The following is a 22238-nucleotide window of genomic DNA, read 5'->3' as shown; positions in this document are numbered from 1 at the left end:
AATGGACTGGAGAAGTTGTTGCAAGTAACTTGTTACTAATGTATCGAACGCACTCCACCCACAGGGGAAGTTACTCTCTCTGTGGTCTGAAAGTAACACACAGTTACAAAAATGTTTCAAAAAATTATCTCTGTGTCAATTTCACAGGCAAACAAGATGGAAAAGTAACTGTGGGCAGACTAGGCCCTTAAAAAATATTTTTGCAAAAAACACGAAAGCAGCAACAGAAATATAAAGTTGCAGCACTACTAGGCCAGGCTACTCTTACAGTCTACTCTACAGTTGAACCTCCTAAAATAGCTAGCTACCGGGGAAGGCTACACACACAAACCCTAGTTATTTAAAACCCTATTTATTTAAAACACTATTTATTTAAAACCCAATCTTACAACTATCACAAAACTTATAGAGAAAAGTTAAAACCCCAAAAACCTTAAAACAGGGAAAAAATAATAAACCCCAAACACACAGTTAATGGAACGGAAGACTACAGATTATTAGAATGCCGTGTGTGACGTGCGTGTGTCTGTGTGTGTCTGTTGTGTGGTGTGTGCGTGTGTAAAATATAAATGGCTGGGCCAATCTCACTCAGGTGTAGGTTTCTCCAACGAAGGGTCTCTGTCGTCCACCTCTGAGGGTCTGGTCTGGTGGTCACACAGGCGGGCCTGGAGTGCAGGCAGGCAGGCAGGGACAGGCAGCAGTGACTCTCCGCAGGAAAAATTTGCCAAAGAAGTTTTTTTGGCAAAAAATAGGGTGGGGGGATTTAAAAGGAGGAAAAAAACCCCTCCTTTTCCACCAAGGGCTGCAGGATGGCGATGCTTGCAGCCAGGCAGATGTTTAAAAAAAAAAATCTAAAATCTATTCCTCTTCTCTTCCCAAAAAAGGATTAAAAAATGAGAAGAGGTTTGCTCTGCAAGGAAGAGGTTTCCTTTCCTTAAAAAAAATCTCCCCCTCTTCTAGCCCCAACAAGGATTAAAAAATGAGCAGTGGATTGCCTCTGCAAGGCAGAGGTTTCTTTAAAAAAAATTCCCCCCCTCTTCTCTCTTTATTTAAAAAAGTGCTGAAATAAAGCAGAAAACCAACCAACAAGGCAGAGCACTGGCATAAATGCAGAAAAACAGCACCCACAAAAATCCAAAATCAAAATGGAGGCAAGGCTGAGTAAGCAAGGCAGCAGATCTCTCTCTTGTGTCTCTTCTCCCACGCAAGGCAGCAGAAAGGAAGAAAATGGCTACTGGTGGCCCCTTAAATACCCTCCTGCAAAGCCCTCCAAAAATCACCCCCACCCTTGACCCTACCTCCACCTCTACCTGGCCAATGGGAGGGTGTGATTTACTATCAAAACCTTATTTGGTCATTTTCCTCTGCAGGTAGCAACTTTTATTTTCAATGGAGGTGAATGGGAAGAAATTTTTGCATTGAAGTCAATGGAGAAAAAAAGGCGGGAAATTCAAAGAGCTGTCAGAATGAAAATGGAGGGGGAAGAAGAAGGCAATTCTGCTGCCACAAAATGGAGGCTGCTTGCATGCCCACGGAGGTCCAAATCACCCGAATTTCCCCCCCCGAAATCAGGGTGATTCGGCTCGGGCACAGAAAATTTCGGGGGTCCTGGGGGGTGATTCGGCTCGGCGCCAAATCACCCAAAATTCGTTGTTTCGGGCACAGAACGATCTGTGCCCGAAACGAAATGCACATCCCTAGCATTTTATTGTCTTTCCATTTCTGCGCATATACTATTCTAGCCGCCGTGGTTGCATACATAAAAAGAGTTAAGTTTCTTCTAGAGAACCCTCCTTGAGGCATTTTCTTAGCTCCCCAACTCCACTTCCAACCGTTTCCTCCTCCTCTCCCACTCTGAATTCTCACAAGCTCTTGCCCGCGAAGGGGGCGCTTGAACGGAAGCTTCTTAACTCCCAAGTCCAAACACCAGAGGAGGAGGAGGGGGAGTTGAGCACCAACGGGTGTATGTGCTGGATACATATTTCCAACTCAAAGAGAGTGAGAGGGTGAGTATCCTGTGGCCCCACATTCACTGCACTGCCCCACCCTTTATGCTTCTCTTTCCTATTTTTCATGCACAGACCCCTCCCCGCGAAGTGAAATCTCTTTGCGCTGAGAGAACGACAGAGAAGGATTGGGGGCGGGGGGACATCTCACCTATCCTCAGAGGCGTATCTAGGAAAAATAGCGCCTAGGGCAAGCACTGAAATTGCGCCCCCTGTCCAAACATCTGACACCCATCTTTCAGATAACTTTACTATAATATCAGCTGAAAAATATAAGTCAAGCTCGTTAATCTTTAAAATTTCAAAAACTATTTAGCAGTGGATGTAGCCAGACCAAAAAATGCTGGAAAACTACAAATATCAGTATGCTGGGGATCATGAAATACCCAAATACTATGTGGAGGTGTACTTGGAAAACTAAACAGAAGTGCCTATCTAATTCTTTACTATGCATTGTAGCATCACTATTACATAAGTTTTAAAAATAAATGGAGAATTTGGCTTTTCCCAGATACTCTGAAAATAATCAAAGGATATGCAGAGTAAACTGTGTCACTGCTTGGAATATATTCTAGTATTTCAGAAAGATAGTTAAAATAAGAGAAAGAGAGCAAGAAATTCCCAGTGAGCCTTAATACTAAGGATTTCACACTGATTCAAAGACAAACTCACCATTAATAGCCATATTATTAAGACACCACATTTAACTCACTTATCATAAGAAGCAAAGTAAGGGCAAATGGATACAATCTTAGCTCATAAGCTTCAGCTCAGTATTCACAAGCCCTGATTCTCTGTACATAGTGCTAAACTGAATATGTGTACAGTGACTTATATTATATTATATTAATTTTTTTTTACCTGTAGCCCCTTCAGGGCACTTCCTATAGGCCGTGGGAGGGGAGCCTCTGCAAAGGTTACCCCTCCCACTGCTGGCCTCTAGGGCCTCACAGAGACCATTTGAGCATGTGCAGTGGCCATTTTTTAAAATAATTTTTTTAATGGCCGCTGAAAACAAAATGGCCACCAGGCATGCTCAAATGACCTCTGTGAGGTCTGGCATGGCCTAGGGCCTCACAGAGGCCATTTGAGCATGTGCAGTGGCCATTTTGTTTTTGGTGGCCATTTTTTTTTAAAAAAAATTAATTTTAGGAATTTGCGCCCCCTTTCAAGTGGCGCCCAGGGCACATGCCCTGCCTGCCCTACCCTAGATACGCCCCTGCCTACCCTGGTTGCCTTTCCTGTATGTGGCAGATAAGGGGAGGGGGGGGTCAGTAGCTAATTGTACCATCCTCCCCCCCACCACACACACACCACTTCCCCTGCCTCAGGTTGGGGCATGTAGGCTCTTCTGGGTGGCTTTAATGGTTTGTAGGGTTTCTCCATCTTCTTTCTCCCCCAAATAGTTTGAACATACATTGCCCAAATTCTATGGCACCTCCACTGGGGAAACTCATCTTACTGAAGCCTGCTCTTCCCAGCCACCTAAGGGAGAGAGAAAAAGCATGTTGTAGCCAAGAGATTACTTTTGAAATGCCTTTCCATTAAAGAGGCTGTCAATGAGCTGGTCGCTAGTCACCATCACTCTATTTGAGCTCCCCCCCCCCCCGGTATTCTGCAGATCTATGTCATCCCAAAAATAAAGGACAGCCTTTTTAGAAATCTGGCACGTGCTCTCTCTCCTGGATCCAAATTTCAGCTTGGATCACATATTCAAGATGACTTAATGCATACTTTTTACCTCCTCCTCCTCACCCCAAGCCCACTACCTTGTACTTGCAGTCATAGTGGCTGAGGAATGAGAGAAGTGTGTGTGTCCCTGCCTCACTTTTTAAATGCATGCTGTGTATTTAATTTAAATGAGTGAAATGGGAAATATAATTTGCATTAGCAATTGCGAAGACAGATCCTCAATGGTAGCTATTCGAGACTAATTGGCACAAAGATATTGTGTAAGTTTCAATAATGAGATGGAGGGGAGTAAGAAGAATTTTGTGAAGGTGGTTGTTCATGCTTGCCAGTGAATTGCTGTGAAATGCAAACCTTACTTATATGTTAAAATATACACACAAATCCCCACCACCACCACACACACACAGACACTCACTCAGTTCTGGACATGTAAAGGTAAAGTGTGCCGTCAAGTCGATTTCAACTCCTGGCAACCACAGACCCCTGTGGTTGTCTTAGGTAGAATACAGGAGGGGTTTACCATTGCCATCTCCCTCACAGTAGGAGATGATGCCTTTCAGCATCTTCCATGTAGCATGTGTATAAATGTATCTGTAAGGGACAGAGAGGAGCCATGAGATTTCATAACCCCATGTGAAATGAGCCTGTTCTTCTATATGCCTTAAAATAACACAGCTTGAGAGGCTGATACTTATCTCCTCAGCTATCCTGGAGACCTTACTTCTTATAAAGTCCGAGCCAGAGGTAGGGAACTGGGGGTGAGAGAAAATTTTTTTTGTGTGCCACACAGTGCATGGTGCATTATTTACGTGTGTGAGAGAGAGTGATGTACACACACTGCCTTGATAGTGCTGCCCAGAACAAAACTCTCTCCACTCACTGATGGTAAGAACTAGAGGGAACACTGGTGGGAGGGCAGGCAGCTCGTGGAAACTGGTGGGGAGAGAGAACTTAAAACAGTGCTATTGTAGGACTGAAGGGGAGATTGTGGAGTGACTCATAGAGTGAATTAAGATGCCATCTGCTTCCGTTTCTAACTATCCTGCAGGAACTGGGCTACATAGGAACACATCTATCCAAACTAATTTATTAGTATAGAATTGTGCTTTCTTAATAGTTACAAGTGATATTTTATTTGAAGTATTTATTAGGGATGTGCACGATATTTATTTAGGGATGTGCACGCGCGCTCGGAACTTCCGTCCACTTCCGGCCGAGGGGGCAAACGGGGCGGCAAGGAGGAACGCTGCCGCCCCGAGGGGCTTCAAATTTGGAGAGCGCCGGCAGGGGAAATGCGGCGGGGGGGTGAGTACACTGTCCCCCGCCCTTAAAGCCCTACCCCCGCCTGCGCCGAATCACCGAATCTGCCCCGACACCCGAAACGTTTCGGCGGCCTTTTCAATGGCCGCCGAAATGTTTCGGGCACAAGCCTAGTATTTATAGTAACCTATAAGTAACAGAAAACAGAGGTCAGATATCAAAAGTTAACAGAAAAAAATAATTATTAAATGAAACCCAAAAGGTATGGTGAAACCTACCCATTCTGCTCAAAACCTGGCACCCTCCCCACATACTTCCCACTGCCCTCTCAGTGCCCCCAGTCCAGCCCTATATAGTTGAGCTTGTATCTTGTGCTCACTGCTACTTTCCCCCCTTCCAAGTTGGACATCCCAGTTAGTCAGCCTTTCCTCAAGTCTTGAATTGAGAAACATTTGTCATAAGGCAATGGGAGCACAAATGAAACAATCTAGCACACGGGGTACTCTAAAATCTAAGTGCTGCAGAAATCATAGTAGAAAACATTCTGCTTCCACCAAAGAAGATCAAAGCTGTAGGATGAGCTTAAAGTGGTTTTATATACAGATGATATTCATTCATCAAATGAAGGAATGAAGGAATGAATATCACTTTCGGACCTAGCTAACTCTGCCCTTCCCTTGATGAAACTGATTGCTAAATATGCTTCTCTTTCAGGATGAAAAATTAATTGGTCAAAATCTGATGCACTATATTTGTGTTGGGAATGTCTTTCTGGTAAGAGACACCCTTCTATTACAGCAGCGTGCACAGAGGCAAAACACAGCAGAGTCTGCCTAGGCATGCGTGTATGCTGAGAGCAAAAGAAATTATTTGGAGCTAGTTCATAGTTTCAAATCAATGAGTCTTTATTGGAGAACTCCATTCTAGATAGGAAAGTGGAGAGATAGTATCTCTAATCTAGCTAGCTAGCTGGATGCAGAGAGATGCTGTCTGCATCTCTGCACACATGGTGCAGAGAGAGAGGCAAGCCTGTGGGTGATAGAGGGAAGAAAGGAAGGTAGGAAGGAGGGGAGGCAGGAAGTCCCTGAGAGTAGCAAATTAAAGGCATAGTGTCAGAGCAGTAGAGAGGAGGAATGACCAATGTTTTGATCCCTGTAGCCCTCTGACTCACTAGTCTGTCGTGTCATTGAGGCATTAGGTAACACAGAGTCCTTCACTTCCAACAATTTGGGTCCTTGCCAAAAGATATTTCTTTAATTATGTTGGGTGTCCATTGACAGAAATATCAGTTTACATACTTGAGTGTTACTAATTCCAAAGACGGAATGAATGAGTGAGTGAGTGAATGAGCATTACTATTTATATACTGCTTTTCAACAGAAGTTTCCAAAGTGGTTTACATAGATAGAAATAAATAAGTAAAATGTCAAGCGATCACATTAAATTTAGACGCCCTTCTTAATAAAATTGAAATCAATGTATAACACCAGGGCAAATTACACTTTACAGGGCAAAATTAATGCACTCAAATCTAATGTAATATCTAGAATGTTTTGTGTTTTGCTTGGCTTACCGCTGAAGGTACCACAAACTTATTTTATGAAAATTGAGAAGATTTTTCTTACCTTCCTATGCTTGCCTTCACACTGCAAAAGCTCCACCTTCCCCTCAAAAAGAGAGGTTTTAACCTACCACAGTGCAGGTTTTAACATAATGCCTTTTTTTTTTTTTTGCCCACTGAAATAACTGGGCATTGGATAAAACTATAAACACTACTAGCTGGGCTGGACACAGAACATCTGTGCCTCTGCCAGCCCGCTTCTCCCCCCACCCGGACGTGGTTTCTGGCTGGCTTTCAAAGCAGCCCATCCCGTCCTCCTGCCCTCCGCCGCCTCGTAACCCTGGCGGCCGTTTTCTCCCATCCCCTCAGCCTAACCTACTTCACAGGGTTGTTGTGAGGAGAAACTTAAGTATGTAGTACACTGCTCCGGGCCCCTTGGAGGAAGAGCAGGTTATAAAATGATGGTGATGATGATGATGATGATGATGATGTCACAGCAGGAAAGTACCTTGCCTAGGGAGCAAGAGGTTGCTGGTATGAATCCCCGCTGATATGTTTCCCTGACTATGGGAAACACCTATATCAGGCAGCAGCGATATAGGAAAATGTATAATCTCATACTGCAGGAGAGATGGCAATGGTAAACCACTCCTGTATTTTACCAAAGAAAAACACATGGCTCTGTGGTCCCAAGAAATCTTCTTCCTGTGTGTTCCCACCAGCTGGTTCTGGATTTTTCTACAAGAATTTCTCCCTCCCCGTCTCCTGGACTCCCTCCAAAGAATTTAACCAATCTGCTAAAAAAAAACAAACCACCCCCCAAGTGCTTGCAATTGCAAATACTCAGAGCAGGCCATACTCAACAGCTGTCAAACTCCACTTCACTGAGTTTTGAAAAATGCCAAGTTTTGGGAAATGCCACTCCACACATCAAAGGAAAGTGGTGGGGCATAACAGGCTTTTTTCAAAAGCCACTGAAAATAGAGGACTATTTTAAGTCAGACATAAATTGGGCTAAGCCAAAATGTGCAGCCTCAATTTGGGGAAAAACAGAGTTCTGTTGGTAAAGGTCCCTGATAGCCCGAAGGGACTTCGAAGTAATGGCAGCTGATATGTGAACTCACACTCTTCATCCCGAAGGAGATTCGAACCAAAAGCCATGTGTGTAAAGCCGAGTCAACACTGTCTAGGCAGCACCACTTTACCTTTTGGAGTATGCAGTGTTCCAGGACACATTGACTTCACCTTTGGGGGGAATATATCACTATACACCTATGTTGGAATGAGATAGTTGAGCGAATGAACTTAGCTTCAACTGTTCCCTTTAAATCTTCAAAAATTGCAATTGTTCTAGGTTTAATCTCTCAGATTACAGATTTATCAGTAGCCCAAAGGGACTAATTCTGCAACCTTGGACCACAACTGGATGACTGGTTGACAGATGTGGTGGAGCTTGCAGCTAGGGAGGAAGTCACCTTCAGGAAGATGGACAAATCCTTAAAATTTCAAGAACTATGGACTTATTTGGGTTCTAAGAGTACATACTCACACAATCAATGTTTGGTTCATGGGAGAGCTGTTTTTCTTCTTATTGTTAAAGTATTTATTTATGTTTAGCTCCTTTTTTTCCTTTTTGAGGCTAGTGATTATAATATGCACAACTTGTGTTGTGCTGTTTGATTGGTTTACTACAATTCTTCAATAAATAATAGTTGAGCCGGTGTCGACTCCTGTTGACTACAGAGCCCTGTGGTTTTCTTTGATAGAATACAGGAGGGGTTTACCATTGCCTCCTCCCGCACTGTATGAGATGATGCCTTTCAACACCTTCCTATATCACTGCTGCCCAATATAGGTGGGAAACACACCAGCAGGGAATCGAAACAGCAACTTCTTGCTCGCTAGGCAAGTTATTTCTCTGCTGCGCCATTAGGTGGCTTCAGAGAGGCCCTACTAAAAAGAAATTTGGCAACCCTAACTAGAAATATTCAAAAAAATATTTTTCCATATGCAGCTAGGTGGTTTAAGAGAAACCATTTGTTCTAGGTATATCATCTAGCTTTGCTGTATCTCCAGGTTTGTTAGTTGCTCCATTAATAGATTTGCAAGTACTGTATCCCTGCAACGTGGCTCTGTTTCCCTATCACTGCAGAGTGGGAGGACAGATGAGTTGTGTGTCTACACAGATGGACATTTGAAGCTCGTAAAGCAACCTGTTTTTCTTCATAGTCTCTGTGCAGTCTCTGTGCAGTCTCTGTGCAGGAGCCAAGCAAGCTTACTGCACCGGAAGGTAGGTTACTAATTAGGTTAGGAGAATATATTTTGTAAGACAGAGAAGCCATATTGGGCATCTGCTCTGACCCTGTTCCCCAAATCATAGTGCTCAATAAACGCTGAGGGTGTTGACCAAATAGCTGGCTAGTCTAGTTTGTCTAGCTCAGAAAAAAGGAGGCCTCTCAAATTAGTCATAGAGGATAAGAGACCACTCTGGTGATGTTTTCTTAGCCAGTTGTTATGCTAAAGTTAGTCACTCAGCAGGCCAGAAACTGGGAAGAAACAAAGCCCTGGTAACAGACAGTCTGTTATTGACTTGGCATAAAGAAGCCCTATACAAGTAGCACGAGAAAGCATGTTGCATGTTTAGCGTGAGCGAGGCTCTCCTTTTGATCCTGTGGCAGCAGGGCAAGTCAAGGCATGGCGCTATGGGATAACTCTGAGGGACAAATTACTCTGCCAGTGGTCAGAGGTGCTGTGAACACTTAATACCTCTAAGGTAGGCCTGCTCAACTTAGGCCCCCCAGAGGTTTTTCGACAACAACTCCCATAATCCCCAGACATAGTGGCCAACAGACAGGGATTATGGGAATTGTAGGCCAACATCTGCAGGAGGGCCAGAGTTGAGCAGCCCTGCTCTAAACTCGGCTTACTCCTCCTGGACTTTCTCCCTGCCAAGTAGGAACAGCCCCAGGTTCTTGCTCACCTGAGGCAAGCTGTGACTGCCTCACACCCTCCACAGCATTAAAAGGGGCACAGGTTGAGGAGACTGTTTCCTGGCTGGTAGTCTTTTCTCATTACCTTGGCCACCTTTCAAGACTGGCAAGGGGGCTGGGCAATAAGAAACTGCTGCCAGCAAGCAGCCTCCTCTCCTTAAGCCCATATACCAAAGCCTTTCAAAAGTTAGGTGGGCGTATCCACAATGGACCTTCAAAAGGCAGCAAATGGTGGTTGAGCAAGGCCTCTCCCCTCAACACCCATCCTGAGGGTCCCCCGGCAGCCCATGTGCAGAGCACACAGGTATCCAATGGCGGATCTGCCCCTGCTGCTGCTAGAGTTATGATTGTAAAGTAATGGAGAGACAGGAGTATTCTTCGGCACACACCATGCACAGGTCTCCCCATTTCAGAACAGGAACCAGAATACTCTACAAAACCTCCGAAGCTTCCAAATGTTGTTCTGTTTATAAGCAGAACTCTTGCTGCAGAGACCATGGAGAAGAAGAAGAGGTGTGTCTTTTGGAGTTATGTATTTATTAATAATAATAATAATAGTATTATGATTATTGTAATAATAACAACAGAACTTTGTACAGAGCTCTACAGATAATATAACATTATTTACAAACGAACAAAGGTCAATCTTCTTCCGTTGCGCTTCCTCCACTTTCACTTCCTTCAGCTTTGCTTCCTCCAGCTTGGCTTCCTGCACCCGAACTTCTGAAAATATAAAGTAGATTAAATTATTAAATTAAAATGCACTCAGTAAATTTTATTTCCCCCCGTGAATCTGGGAAACATTTCTTTGTTGCCATTACTATGGCAAACTAGAAACTGCGGGCTGGTTTTCACAACTGACGGATAGGATCAGGATGCACCTTTCCATATAGACATACCTCTTTTCAACAGGGAGACTGTGGATCTTACCTAGCCTACCAAGCCGTTCTAGGTCCTTTGAGCTTCTGGCTCTTTTGGTATTTCTTGCTTTTCCATAACCTTCCAACCTTGCTTTGTGGTTTGCCAGCACAGCCCAATTCTGGCTCTCACATATCTTTTACAGGATTGCAGGTACACATACAACGTGTCTTGCAGCATTCCCACTCTAAACCTGGTCTCCTACAGACTAAAATGGTTGCAAAACCTTAATTCCTCATAGTGGGCTGGTTTATACAATTCTAATTAGAGCAGGAGACTTGTCCTGCCCAGGTTTGGGAGCTGTGTGTGCTCCCGTGTCCCTTAATAACTAAACACATGTCAGAAAAATGTTTTGCAAAAGCAGATGTCTTCTTAAGATCACAATCTTGCAGCAGATCAACACTAGAGGGAAGAAGAAACAGCAAAGGTTTGGACTTTGCAGCTACTCACGCTTTCTTTGACTCTGTGCTAGTGCCACCTTCTGCCGTCGATCTGTTAAAGAGAGTGAAAAGCAAAACTTAAGAACAATTTGTGGCAATCAGGCTTGTTCTCTTTCCTTCCTGGATCTGGTCCTCAGGTCTGAAAAAACCAAAGGCTGTTCAGATGCTAGAAATGCAACTCTGGATTCCACCCCATAAATTTTGTTTGAGAATTCCATCACAGAGACCAGGTGAGTAGGGATAATGGAGTAGCACGGGGCGGGGGGCTGTACCTGGGCCGTGGGCCCCACCAGGGTGCCCCAGGGCATCCTCCCCACCTACTGCTACCTGATGCTGCATCTATCTTTTTTCCCGTTGTGACATGGCCCATTCAATCAGTGAGTGCTTTCTGTGCCGGCCCAGTAGGGTTCTTCCTTCCTCTCCTTGGCAAGCAAGAGAGAGAAGCCCCCAGCTGGGTCAACACAGAAAGCGTTCTCCAGTTGGATGCACCATACATCTTGCTCAGCCCCAGAAACGCCTCCTGCATTGGTGTACTGACACAGGGTGGAAGGGGTATGGCCGGCAGGGGATGGCACAGCCGGGGACAAGCCTGGCATCAGAGGAGGAGGCAGTGGCAGTAGCAGTATGTGTGGGGGGAGACCCGGTGCTGACAGTGGAGACATCGTCGGGTGGCAGGGGGACAGGCCTGGCAGCATTGGCAGGAAAAGGGCAGGCACCTGCCTGTCCAGAGTTGCTGCCAGCCTTCCTACAGCCTGGACAGAGACTGGGAGTGGGTGAGGTACTCAAAACAACTTTCTCTGGCTCATCTTTAACAAGCAGAGATCCCATTTCTTTTTTGACTATGTCTTAGTGGGAACTGATTAGTTTGTTATTGTTTTATGCCTAAGTCTATTGCAATGCATGCAGAGCATCCTATATTAAGTCTGCTCAAAGGGGAAGTGGGTAGTTGATGTAGGGAAGAGCAAACTGGCATAAGTAAAAGGTTGTGCAAATTAGCTACCTTTAAAAAAATGTATCTGACAATCCTACTTTGTACTACATTGTCTTACAGACCAGCTCTAAAATTGTTGGAAATTCTCAGTTGTGAGAGAATCCCTTTCTCATTATAGCAGAGTGCACAGAGGCACAACACAGCGGTAGTTTAGTTAGGCATGCGAGTATGCTGAGAGGGGAAGTGGGTAGTTGATGTAGGGTAGAGCAAACTGGCATAAGTAAAAGGTTGTGCAAATTAGCTACCTTTAAAAAAATGTTTCTGACAATCCTACTTTGTACTAGGCTGTCTTAAAGACCAGCTCTAAGATGACCAGAATAATGAGAGGAAGAAGCAGGCCCAGATTCCTCTACATGTACTTACCCTCGTTTTGAAGCTTCACTGGGGGGCTTTGTCAATGATGATTTTGGTGATGGTGTGTGCGGAGCTCCTTCCACAGATGCAGGTACAGACGGACGTGCGGAGTGAGGTGCGGAGTGAGGTGCAGAGGGAGGTGCGGACGGAGGTGCGGACTGATGTACAGACGGACGTGCGGAATGAGGTGCAGACGGAGGTACGGACTGATATTCGGATGGAGGTACGGATTGATGGATGGATGGAGATACTGATGGGGGTACGTATGGATGTATGGATGGAGTTGCAGATGGAGGTACATACGGAGACATATACATGGGAATTGATGGAGGCACAGATGGAGGTGCGGACTGAGGTGCAAAGAGGGACGGATGTGCAGACCTAACAGAATGAAAGCAGACATTAAAGAGAATCTGCTGCATCTAGGCCAGCCTGAGCAAATTTGCTTACAGCACTACACAAACCAACCACATACACCTTTGCTCCAAACAGTCTGTGCTCTGTCAGAGGCAGCGGTGCACCTATGTAATTTTGGAGCCTGGACACAAAGGTTTCTGGAGCCCCTGCCCCACAAGTTAAGCATCATCCCCCCCCACACACACAGTGACACAAACAATATTTTTAATACAGGGGTTCTTGAGGGCACAAACAGCAATTGAACTTACAGGAATGTCAGAATATGAAACAGATATACTTTATGCAGATATGCACTAGCAGAAATGTTAACACACAAGTTGAACATATTCCCATCCCACATATTTCTTTTCCCACTCCCTCCTCTGTCTCTAAAGCACCTGGCACAGGTCACAGTTACACTTGAGTGCCTGGTGCAGTGAAGGCCAGGGGTGTGGAGGCCAGTGTTGCCTCTAGCAGGGATTTCCAGATATTGTTCACTACAACACCCAGCAATGTCCTTTGGCTGCAATGGCCTTTGGCTGGGGATTCTGGGAGCTGTAGTCAACAACATCTGGGAATCTCTGTTAGAAAGAACACTGGTGGAGGCCCTGGACTTCGGCCCCCAAGTTCAGGGGTAAGAGCGCACCACTGATCAGAGGCATCTAGGAGTATATTGGCAGTAGCTTCAGGACAAACCAAAGAACATCCTTCATCATACAATGCATATTCTCATGGAATTCATTGCCACAAGATGTGGCAATGGCCACAGGCTTGGATGAGTTTGAAAGGAGAGGATACAGATTCATGGAGCAGAGGCCCACTGACAGCTCTATCAAGATAGCTCAATTGAACTTCCACATACAGAGGCAGTATATCTCTGCATACTTGATATTAGGGACAAACACTGGGTGAACATTATTGGTTTCATGCTCTGTTTGTGGTCTAGCCAGTCATGGGTACAGCATGCTAGACTAGATGAATCTTTCACCTGCTCCAGTAGAACTTTTTAATGTTCTATCTGTATCTGGTAACCTCTCGCTTAGAGAATTACAATGCATTGTATGTAGGGTTGCTTTTTAAAATGGTCCAGAAACTACAGCTGGTACAAAATAGGGCTGCAAGATTATTAACTACGACTAGATGTTTTCAGCACATTACGCCAGTGCTTCATCAGCTGCACTGGCTCCCAGTCCGTTTCCAGGCCCAATTCAAAGTGCTGGTTTTAACCTTTAAAGCTCTAAATGGCTTGGGGTCGGGTTGCCTGAGAGAGTGCCTTGCTCCCTATGTCCCAACCCGGACCTTAAGAGCTTCTTCAAAGGCCCTCTTCTGAATGCTCCTGCCAAACGAGGTGAGGCGGGTGGCTACTAGGGAGAGGGCCTTCTTGGTGGTTACACACCATTTACGGAATAGCCTCCCGAGTGAGCTTCGCCTGGCTTCATCATTTTTTTTTTTTTTAGATGCCAAGTAAAGACCTTTTTGTTCAGTCCAGCCTTTTAAATTATGATTTTCAAATTTGATTTTTTTAAACGGATTTTAAAAGAGTTGCGTTGTATTGTATTTTGCTTTGTATTGTATTTTGTATTTTCTCTCCCCAACCCCTTTTTGGTCTGTTATGATTTAATGTGTTATCTATATAATTAATTCCTGTAGAGGGGATGCGTGGGGATGTGGCAAGCTCTGCCCCCGCTGCAGCCATGACCAATGGCGGGCCCAGAGGGGGTGTCACGTGCAAGGGCGGGAGGAAGGAACGTATGTCAGGAGAGTGAGAGGATGACGGGCAGTGGGAGGAGGACAGGCGGTCTCCCTTATTTTTTGGTCCATTATGATTTAATGTGTCATGTGTTTTAATTTCATGTTTTAATTTCATGTTGTGGGCCACCCAGAGAACAATTTGTTATGGGGTAGCTAACAAAGTTGTTCATCATCATCATCATCATCATCATCATCATCATCATCATCTTACATTTATTACTGGCTGATATCCAGAGTAGCAACCAGAATAGCTGCCAATTTTTGCTGCTCTTTCCTGTCCCCATAAGTGCTCTTTACCTTCCAAAAATCCCTCAAGGACATAGTTTTGGAAAGCAAAGGATACTAACAGAGGCAGGGAAGACAGTGAACATTGCTCCTCCCTCCTGCTGCATGCACACTCTGCTGCTTGGGAAGATTCTGGATGAATTAGGAGCAGCCCAGGAGCATACCTATAATTGAGCGAAAGGGTTCAAAGAGCACGGGCCCCCAGCTCCTGAGAACCCTCCAGCTCCATCCCTCCCTATTTTCTTCATTATCTCCCTCAATCTGGAGGGCCGCCAGAGAGAGGGATGAACACGGGACCCCTATCCCCTAGCTATGCCCCTGGAGCAACCTCTTGCTGCTCTGGATGTCAGTCACTGTTTTCAATTCAATTGGCTGCGGTGCCTTCCCACTGCGCTTTCTCCTCCCTTTTCAAGAGAGGCCTAAACTTAGTTACATAGCAACATAGGAAGCTGCCTCCCACTGAGTCAGACCATTGGTCCATCTAGTTCAGTATTTTCTACACTGACTGGCAGCAACTCGCAGGTTTCTGGTCGGAATCTCTCCCAGCCCTACCTGGAGATGCCAGGGAGGGAACCTGGGACCTTCTGCATGCAAGCAGATGCTCTATCACTGAGCTATGGCCCCCTCCCCTATACCAGGCAGCGCACACATGTAGTCACCATCCAAATCCAAACCAGGCCAGACCCTGCTCGCTACCGCAAGACCAGCTCTCCTCCAAGTGACATGAATGCACATAGTATTCTACACTAGGTTTTTAGATCGGGAGCATCAAATTTTAGCTTGGGAGCAACGCTTTACATACTTTGCAGAATATAATGAATATTTTGAGCCAGTTAAATGTCCTGTCGATGGATCTGCCAATAAGTATAGGTCACTACACTGAGTAGTCCCAAATGACTAGTTGAAAGGGAAGAAGTAACAGCCTATAATAAGGAACTCTGCAATTACTCACAGTGTCTTGGAACTGGGCTTTCTAGCAGGGGACGGTGCAGTCATTTGTGACCTGTCAAAGCAAGAGAAGCAGAAGTCAGAGAAATGAATGGGGTTCAAGGCTGCATTCTTCTCCTCCCTAGTCATTTGGTCACCACATTGCAATTACTTCTCAAAGACAGCAGCTTTTTCACAGTCACTCAGCTGTAGCGCTAGATATACAGTGTCAGCTCCAGTGCTGATGCTGCCCGAGGTGAGGTCCGTGCGCTGCTGGCCACACCCTTGACACTGGCAGCAGCATCAGGGGACAAGGCCAGAGCTGCCTCTTTCATGCACCCATTCCTCGTCACTGCCATGCGGATGGATTTTGAACTGCAGATCAGCTGTGTGGGAAGAACAAGCTCCCTTTTCACCCTCCTCACTGCTGAACCTGCAGTTTAAAATCCCATCCCCAATGGGGAAGAGTGAAGAAGGTCATGGAGACAGGAAGGGAGGGTGGCAGGGAGCCAGGAGTGGCAGGCAGGTGACGTGACATCTGGCCGGTGAAGGGCAGGTCACTCAAGCAATACTGTTATTCTGCAACCAAAAGCGTTTCCTGACATTATGCTTGAAATGTATAACTGTTTCAAAGTGTGTGGACAGGGCGCTTTCCAGATTGCACGCTATCACAGTGTCACAAGGGGTCCCTTACGTGTGCTTCTGTACTGCCTGTGTTTTGACATCACAGCCCCTGTGTTGTAAGGAAGATGCCATTCATATATCCGACACTGCCTTTTGGATTTTATTGCTGTGTCACAGCTCTATAATGTTGCATCTGCATTGCACGCGCACACACACACACACACACACACAGAGCTGTATCTGCCCGTTGTAGGAGGCTTGCCCCCTTATAATGGCTCTCTAATGTGGTTTGAATTTGGGGCCACAAAACGTTGCAGTTTACACCGCTTTTTGCGGTGTAAGGCTCACAATCTGGAACCGCCCTGGTGACCAAATGATGGCCAAACTGCACATGACATGAGATCCATGGTTAGAAGACAGGTGTAACCTGGAAGCAGACCCTTTTAAACTATCAGTCACAGGGGGCCCCAATCTGGGAAGGTGCTGTGCAGCGAGGGGCAGAGTCAAGACTTTCCTCCTGTGCTCTATCCATGTGAAAATTCTCCCCACCACACCAAAGTGGCCATTTGCCCCCAAAGTGGTGATTTCCAAAGGAACCATTTCGGCGCTTTCCTGCAGCAAAATGCTTCCCTTCAGGCAAATCGCATTCAAAACGTAAACAGCATGGGGAGCAGTCTCACGAAAAGTAAAGTAAAGTAAAGTGTGCCATCAAGTCAATTTGGACTTCTGGCACTCACAGAATCCTGTGGTTTTCTTTTGGTAAAATACAGGACGGGTTTACCATTGCTTCCTCCCACACAGTATGAGATTATGGCCTTTTAGCATCTTCCTATATTGCTGCTGCCAGATATAGTACCAGCGGGGATTTGCACCAGCAACCTTCTGCTTGTTAGTCAAGTATTTCCCCGCTGAGCCACTTCAGGTGACTAATAACCCCCCAAAACAGCAACTTCTTTACGCCGGATATACAACATCATAGTACTAAATCACAGTGATTACATTGAAAGCGAGGCATCTGACATATGAACGGCACCCTGCTGTCAGCGTAGGGGCTGCGGTGTCACAACACAGGAAGTGTGGAAGCACACTTCAGAGATACGTCCTGACCTTGTTGCAGGGTCTAATCTGGAAAGCGCCTTCCAGGTTAAGGCTGTCTACTAATGCCAGGTTTAATGTCATGTGTAGCTTGGTGCTCAGTATTTACAGTTAGTTCCTGAATGGACAAGTTAAAAAATAACTGAAGAACCTGAACTGGAACTGAACTTACATTTTTCATAGTTCAGCTTTTTGATTCTTTGTATTATGCTGTGTGTACCTATTTCTCTGTTGTTCAGGGTTTCTTGTGTTATCGGTGAAACCAAAGGCTGAATGGAAGGAAGGCATGAATCTTACCATGGATTGATGTTCCCCAAACCTCTAGTAGTGGAGGCATGCTTTCCCCCCTGATATAAAATGAGAGGCACACTTTCTTCCTAGGTCTGCAAAGGCTTACTTTTAGAATGTGGAAGCGTAATAGCCACCTGCCCTCAAGGGATCCCACCCCATGTGGTGTTTTCCATGAGTCACTGAGATGGGGGCAGGGGCAGATCTGCCGCTGGGCGACTGTGTGGAGCAAAAAAACGTCACTCAGTGGGACCAGGGGTAGGGGAGCCACGCGCTACCTGCCTCTCTCTCTCCCTCTTGCCTCTCTCTCTTTCTCTCTCTCTCCGTCACCATCAGCAGCAAAAGGCTGGTGCATGGGAGAATGACATCACAGCTCAGTGACATGCGCCATCATTTGCCCACATGCTGGCTCTTTGCTGCCAGCAGCCACAGGGACAGAGGCAGGCAGGTGGTCAAGTGGGTGGGAAGCTGTGGAGGGAGGCAGGGAGGGAGAGAGGGTGGCAGCCAGGTGGGCAGGCAGAGGTTAGCTGCGGTGGCAGTGAGAGGCATCAAAAAATCTGGCCATGGGCCACTGCCTGTATCATGACGCTAGTGGCTAGGGGAGCCTGCTGACTGGAAGCTCAGAGTGGTGACTTGCGGAGATGCAACAAGCAGGCAGCCCCTCTCAGGCTGGGGAGTTCTTCTATGCCACTGCACTGGGAGTGACACAGCTCCAACATGACAGGATCGCCTGCCCTCAGTGGGGTCTCCCCTCCCCAGAGGCAGTGCCCGAGCAGTGAGTCATGTAGGAGTGCAACAGATTCTCTGCAGAGAAGCACTTGGGGCTTCAGGAGCTGTAATTATTCTCATGAGCTTATTCCTTGTGGCACATTATTCCTTCTACTTCAAGAGCCCCACCGCTCATTAAGATCATCTGTGGAGGTCGGCCCACAACTGACACCGGCGTGTCCGGTGGCAACTCAGAGTTCGGCCCCCTCTGTGGCCACCCCAAAACTTTGGAATGCACTCCCTGTCGAAACAAGAGCGTCAACATTTCTGGTAGCCTTTAGAAAAATGCTCAAAATGCACATGCTTATTAATGTTTTAATTTTTGTACTTTAACCCTTTTGCAAACTGCCTTGAGACATATGTTTGGGCAGTATAAAATATATCAAATAAATACGTCAAAGAAACATTGGTTGGGAATTACTGCTGTGCATATTAAGGCACACTTGGTTTTTTGCATGGCTCGCAGACATTACTCTGGGAGTACTTCTGGATCCACACCTCTCCTTGGTTTCTCAGGTTGAGGCGGTGGCCAGTGGTGCTTTCCATCAGCTTTGGTTGATACTCCAGCTGTGCCCGTTTCTTGAGATCAATGACCTCAAAATAGTGGTACATTTGTTGGTAACCTCCAGACTTGACTTTTGTAATGCACTCTATGTTGGACTGCCTTTGTACGTAGTCCAGAAACTTCAGTTAGTTCAGAATACGGCAGCCAGGTTAGTCTGTGGGTCATCTCGGAGAGACCACATTACTTCTTTGCTGATGGAGCTTCACTGGTTGCCAATTGCTTTCCAGGTAAAACACAAAGTGCTACAGTAGTTATAACTTGTAAAACCCTAAACGGCTTAGGCCCTTGGTGTTTAAGAGAGCGTCTTCTTCACTATGAGCCACACTGCCCAATGAGGTCATCTGAGGAAGTCCATCTCCAGTTGCTGCCAACTCATCTAGTGGCTACACAGTGATGGGCCTTCTCGGTTACTACCCTGAGATGGTGGAATGCGCTCCCTGTTGATATACGATCCTCCCCATCTCTGGCAATTTTTAAAAAACATCTGAAAACTCACCTTTTCACCCAAGTTTTCCCAGCTTTTAAAAACTGCCTGTTTTAATTTTATGGTTGATTTTAAATTGTTGAATTGTTTTAACTTTTTATATGTGTTTTAATTGTTTTATGTTAACCCCCCAGAGACAAAGGTTTGATACATATATACATACATACATAAAACCATTTATTCAGAAATAACTCCATTTTCTCCTTCTCCTTCCCCACCCTTTTCCTTTCTGACTCCACCCCACATAATCTCTACAGGATCCGCACTGGGACAAACTTCTAAACAACAAAACATAACAGATATTGAAGCTCTTCTCACAATCAGTGAGAAGAGCTTCCAGCAGGTCTGCGGGGAGAGCGGGTTAACTTACACCTCCCTGCAGATGATCAACAAGCCGTCCCTGGGCGGCCGTTTGGCTGCCCACACAATTACTGGCTCTGGTTGGGGTGGTGGAGATTGGCGGCCCCCAGAAGCCACAGGATGCCCCACGCGAGAGTGTGGGGCATCCTAGAGAAACCTTCGGGACCAGGAGCCTTGTTTGAGCCTGCTGGCCAAGGTCTCCTTGTGTGTTGCCATGGTGGAGTGCCTTGCCATGGTGGCATACGATCAGAAAACCCAGGTTAGCGGAGCACTCACTCCACTAACCTGGGTTAAGGGGAGGGCTACTTTGGCGGCCTAGCTGCCAGAGAATCACCGGGCTTGCCCGCAAGCCTGGTGGTTCTCACGATGATAGAAAACTGGGCTGGGCTCCTTTAGCCCTGTTTACCCCCATCGTGAGAATAGACTCACTGGACAGAATACAACCGTTACTTACATTTTTCTTGAGCTGGGCCTTCTTGCAGGCGGTTGTTCTACTGGTGATGGGCTTGGTGGACCTGGTGGAGCTCCGGGAACTCTGACAAACAGAGAAGAGCCAAAGTTATGTGGAGCTTGCAGAAGACTAATAGGGTCTCAAATGGTTTCCCAACTTGGTATCATTTATCCAAGACTGTTTGGCTGTTATGAACCTGACTGTATTGGCACAGCGACACTGCACACATTTGCTCTGCAGTGGTTCATATCATGGCCAAGATTGTGTTAGTGGTCGAAAAGAGATAGCCTTAGCTATGAACCGCTTGTATCGAGAACAGAGTACTGGCTACACATTTAGAAAGATCAAATCCAAATTGTGTGCTAAGTAAGGCTAAATCCTGCAACAGGAATAAATTATGTAAATGAATCAGTTTGGCATGTCTTTCCATGTTTGCGTAATTCCTTCTGCTTCTACTAGCCAGAGGGAGGGCACAAAGATCTATGCCGAGTGCTGAAGTCCCACATTGGATTAAGGTTAACAGCTGAATGACAGGCAAACTGTTCAAATGGGGAAGCCATTAATTGTATCTTGAAGCTAAGAGAATACAAGTGCATCTCCTGAATGCCTGCTCAACAGGTTACACAGTTGCCAGGCACAAGAGCTATGCCAGGAAAAAGGTGACAACTCATTCTATGGCTTGTGGTGGTTTTGCTAGTTCCTGTATTGGCACAGGAACTTTCACACCAGGGACTTTCACACACATGACTTTTAGCTCGCATCTCCTCCAGAATGGAGGGTCCGAATTCACATATCAGCTGGATTTACCCCAAAATCGCGGTGGGCTATCAGGGACGAATTCAAACACTATTCTGGCTTTCCCCGAGTTAGGGCTGCGCATTCTGGCTTAGCCCAAATTATGTCTAGGGTAAAATAATCCTCTATTTGCAGCAACTTTTTCGGGGGGGGGGATTTCTGGTATGCCCTGACGCTTCTCCACAATGTGCAGAGGGACCATTGCCAATAAATCGGAATGCCAAGAGTCAACAGAGCTGGCTACTTGGCAACTTGTCTCACTGGTCTTCCACAAGGAAGGGGAATTTGATAGCTGTGTTCCTTATTGTCTGTCTGCTTTCCCGACTGTGGCTAGCTTTGCTGGAGAAGAATCCAAGCTGTTATTGAAATGGGCTAAATGGAGAGCCAGTGCCCTTTTGCAATGTGTAATAAGAGAAATATAGCAAAGGGCTTTGGCCACTGGAAGTACTGCTTGCTGTGTACTTCTTCTAGGCTGCCTTCCTTGGGCCAAAAACAAAACAGAAAACAAAACAAAATGCACAACCCTACTGCCTTCCTCCTCCCTACCCCGTAACCTGCCTTTTCCCAGCAAGTTGGCTGGAAACAGAAGGCTGGAGGGGTGAGAAACTACCTGTGATCAATCATGCAGCTCTGGCAGTGTAAACCTAGGATGGAGTGTGGGCAAAATAGAGCCAGCCACACATGCTTTCGCTGGCGATGAGGAGGCAGAGTTGTGGTGCACGGAGTACAACTTGCGCGAGTAGTCTTTGGGTAGGGGGAGATCGCATTTGCTTCTGGCTGTGTTAAAGAAGTTTGGTGAACCTAGAAAATCTGTTCCAGGCTGGGCTCAAAGAACAGTGTTGGCAAATGGTGGTGGTGGTGGGGACCCTTATAAAGAAAGGATTGGTGCAAGGTTCGTTTGTGGGGGATGGTTAATGCAGAGGGCGGCTTTTCACTGTGTGTTGGAAACTCAGAGCTTAATTTTCAAAAATTAGAGGTGCCGGGACTCAAGTCTGGGTTTTGGTTGTTGTTCTTTTGCATTTTAAATTTTTATTGGCTTTTACAACAGCTTACAATTAAGTAAATATTGACTTCCCGCTTACCTATCTGCACAGTTCATGTTAACTATACATATAAACCATTGCTATAATAATTCAAAATATAGATACTCCACTTACTACTCGATTTTACCAAACCCAACCTGCTGTTATTACTATATTTCAAACTCTGCTGAAAAGTCCATATTAGAAAAATATT

General features: G+C 45.8%; 1 protein-coding gene across 6 annotated transcripts in view; it reads right to left on the bottom strand.

The window, feature by feature from the left end:
- Positions 1 to 10035: 10035 nt before the first annotated feature.
- Positions 10036 to 22238, bottom strand: part of LOC128329273 (leucine-rich repeat-containing protein 37A3-like) — a 115112-nt gene continuing 102909 nt past the window's right edge. For all 6 annotated transcript variants that reach the window (XM_053260147.1, XM_053260149.1, XM_053260150.1 and 3 more), the window contains 5 exons: positions 20211 to 20291; positions 15598 to 15648; positions 12222 to 12593; positions 10878 to 10919; positions 10036 to 10232 (listed from right to left, as the gene is read on the bottom strand). In XM_053260147.1, the coding sequence (XP_053116122.1) occupies positions 10151 to 10232; positions 10878 to 10919; positions 12222 to 12593; positions 15598 to 15648; positions 20211 to 20291 (628 nt within the window). In that variant the 3' untranslated portion in view covers positions 10036 to 10150. The remainder of the gene's footprint in view (positions 10233 to 10877; positions 10920 to 12221; positions 12594 to 15597; positions 15649 to 20210; positions 20292 to 22238) is intronic.

This window comes from Hemicordylus capensis, chromosome 6, assembly GCF_027244095.1.
Source record: "Hemicordylus capensis ecotype Gifberg chromosome 6, rHemCap1.1.pri, whole genome shotgun sequence".
NCBI lineage: Eukaryota > Metazoa > Chordata > Lepidosauria > Squamata > Cordylidae > Hemicordylus > Hemicordylus capensis.
Note: the sequence above shows the minus strand (reverse complement) of the source record. Positions and strands in the feature narration are given on the sequence as shown.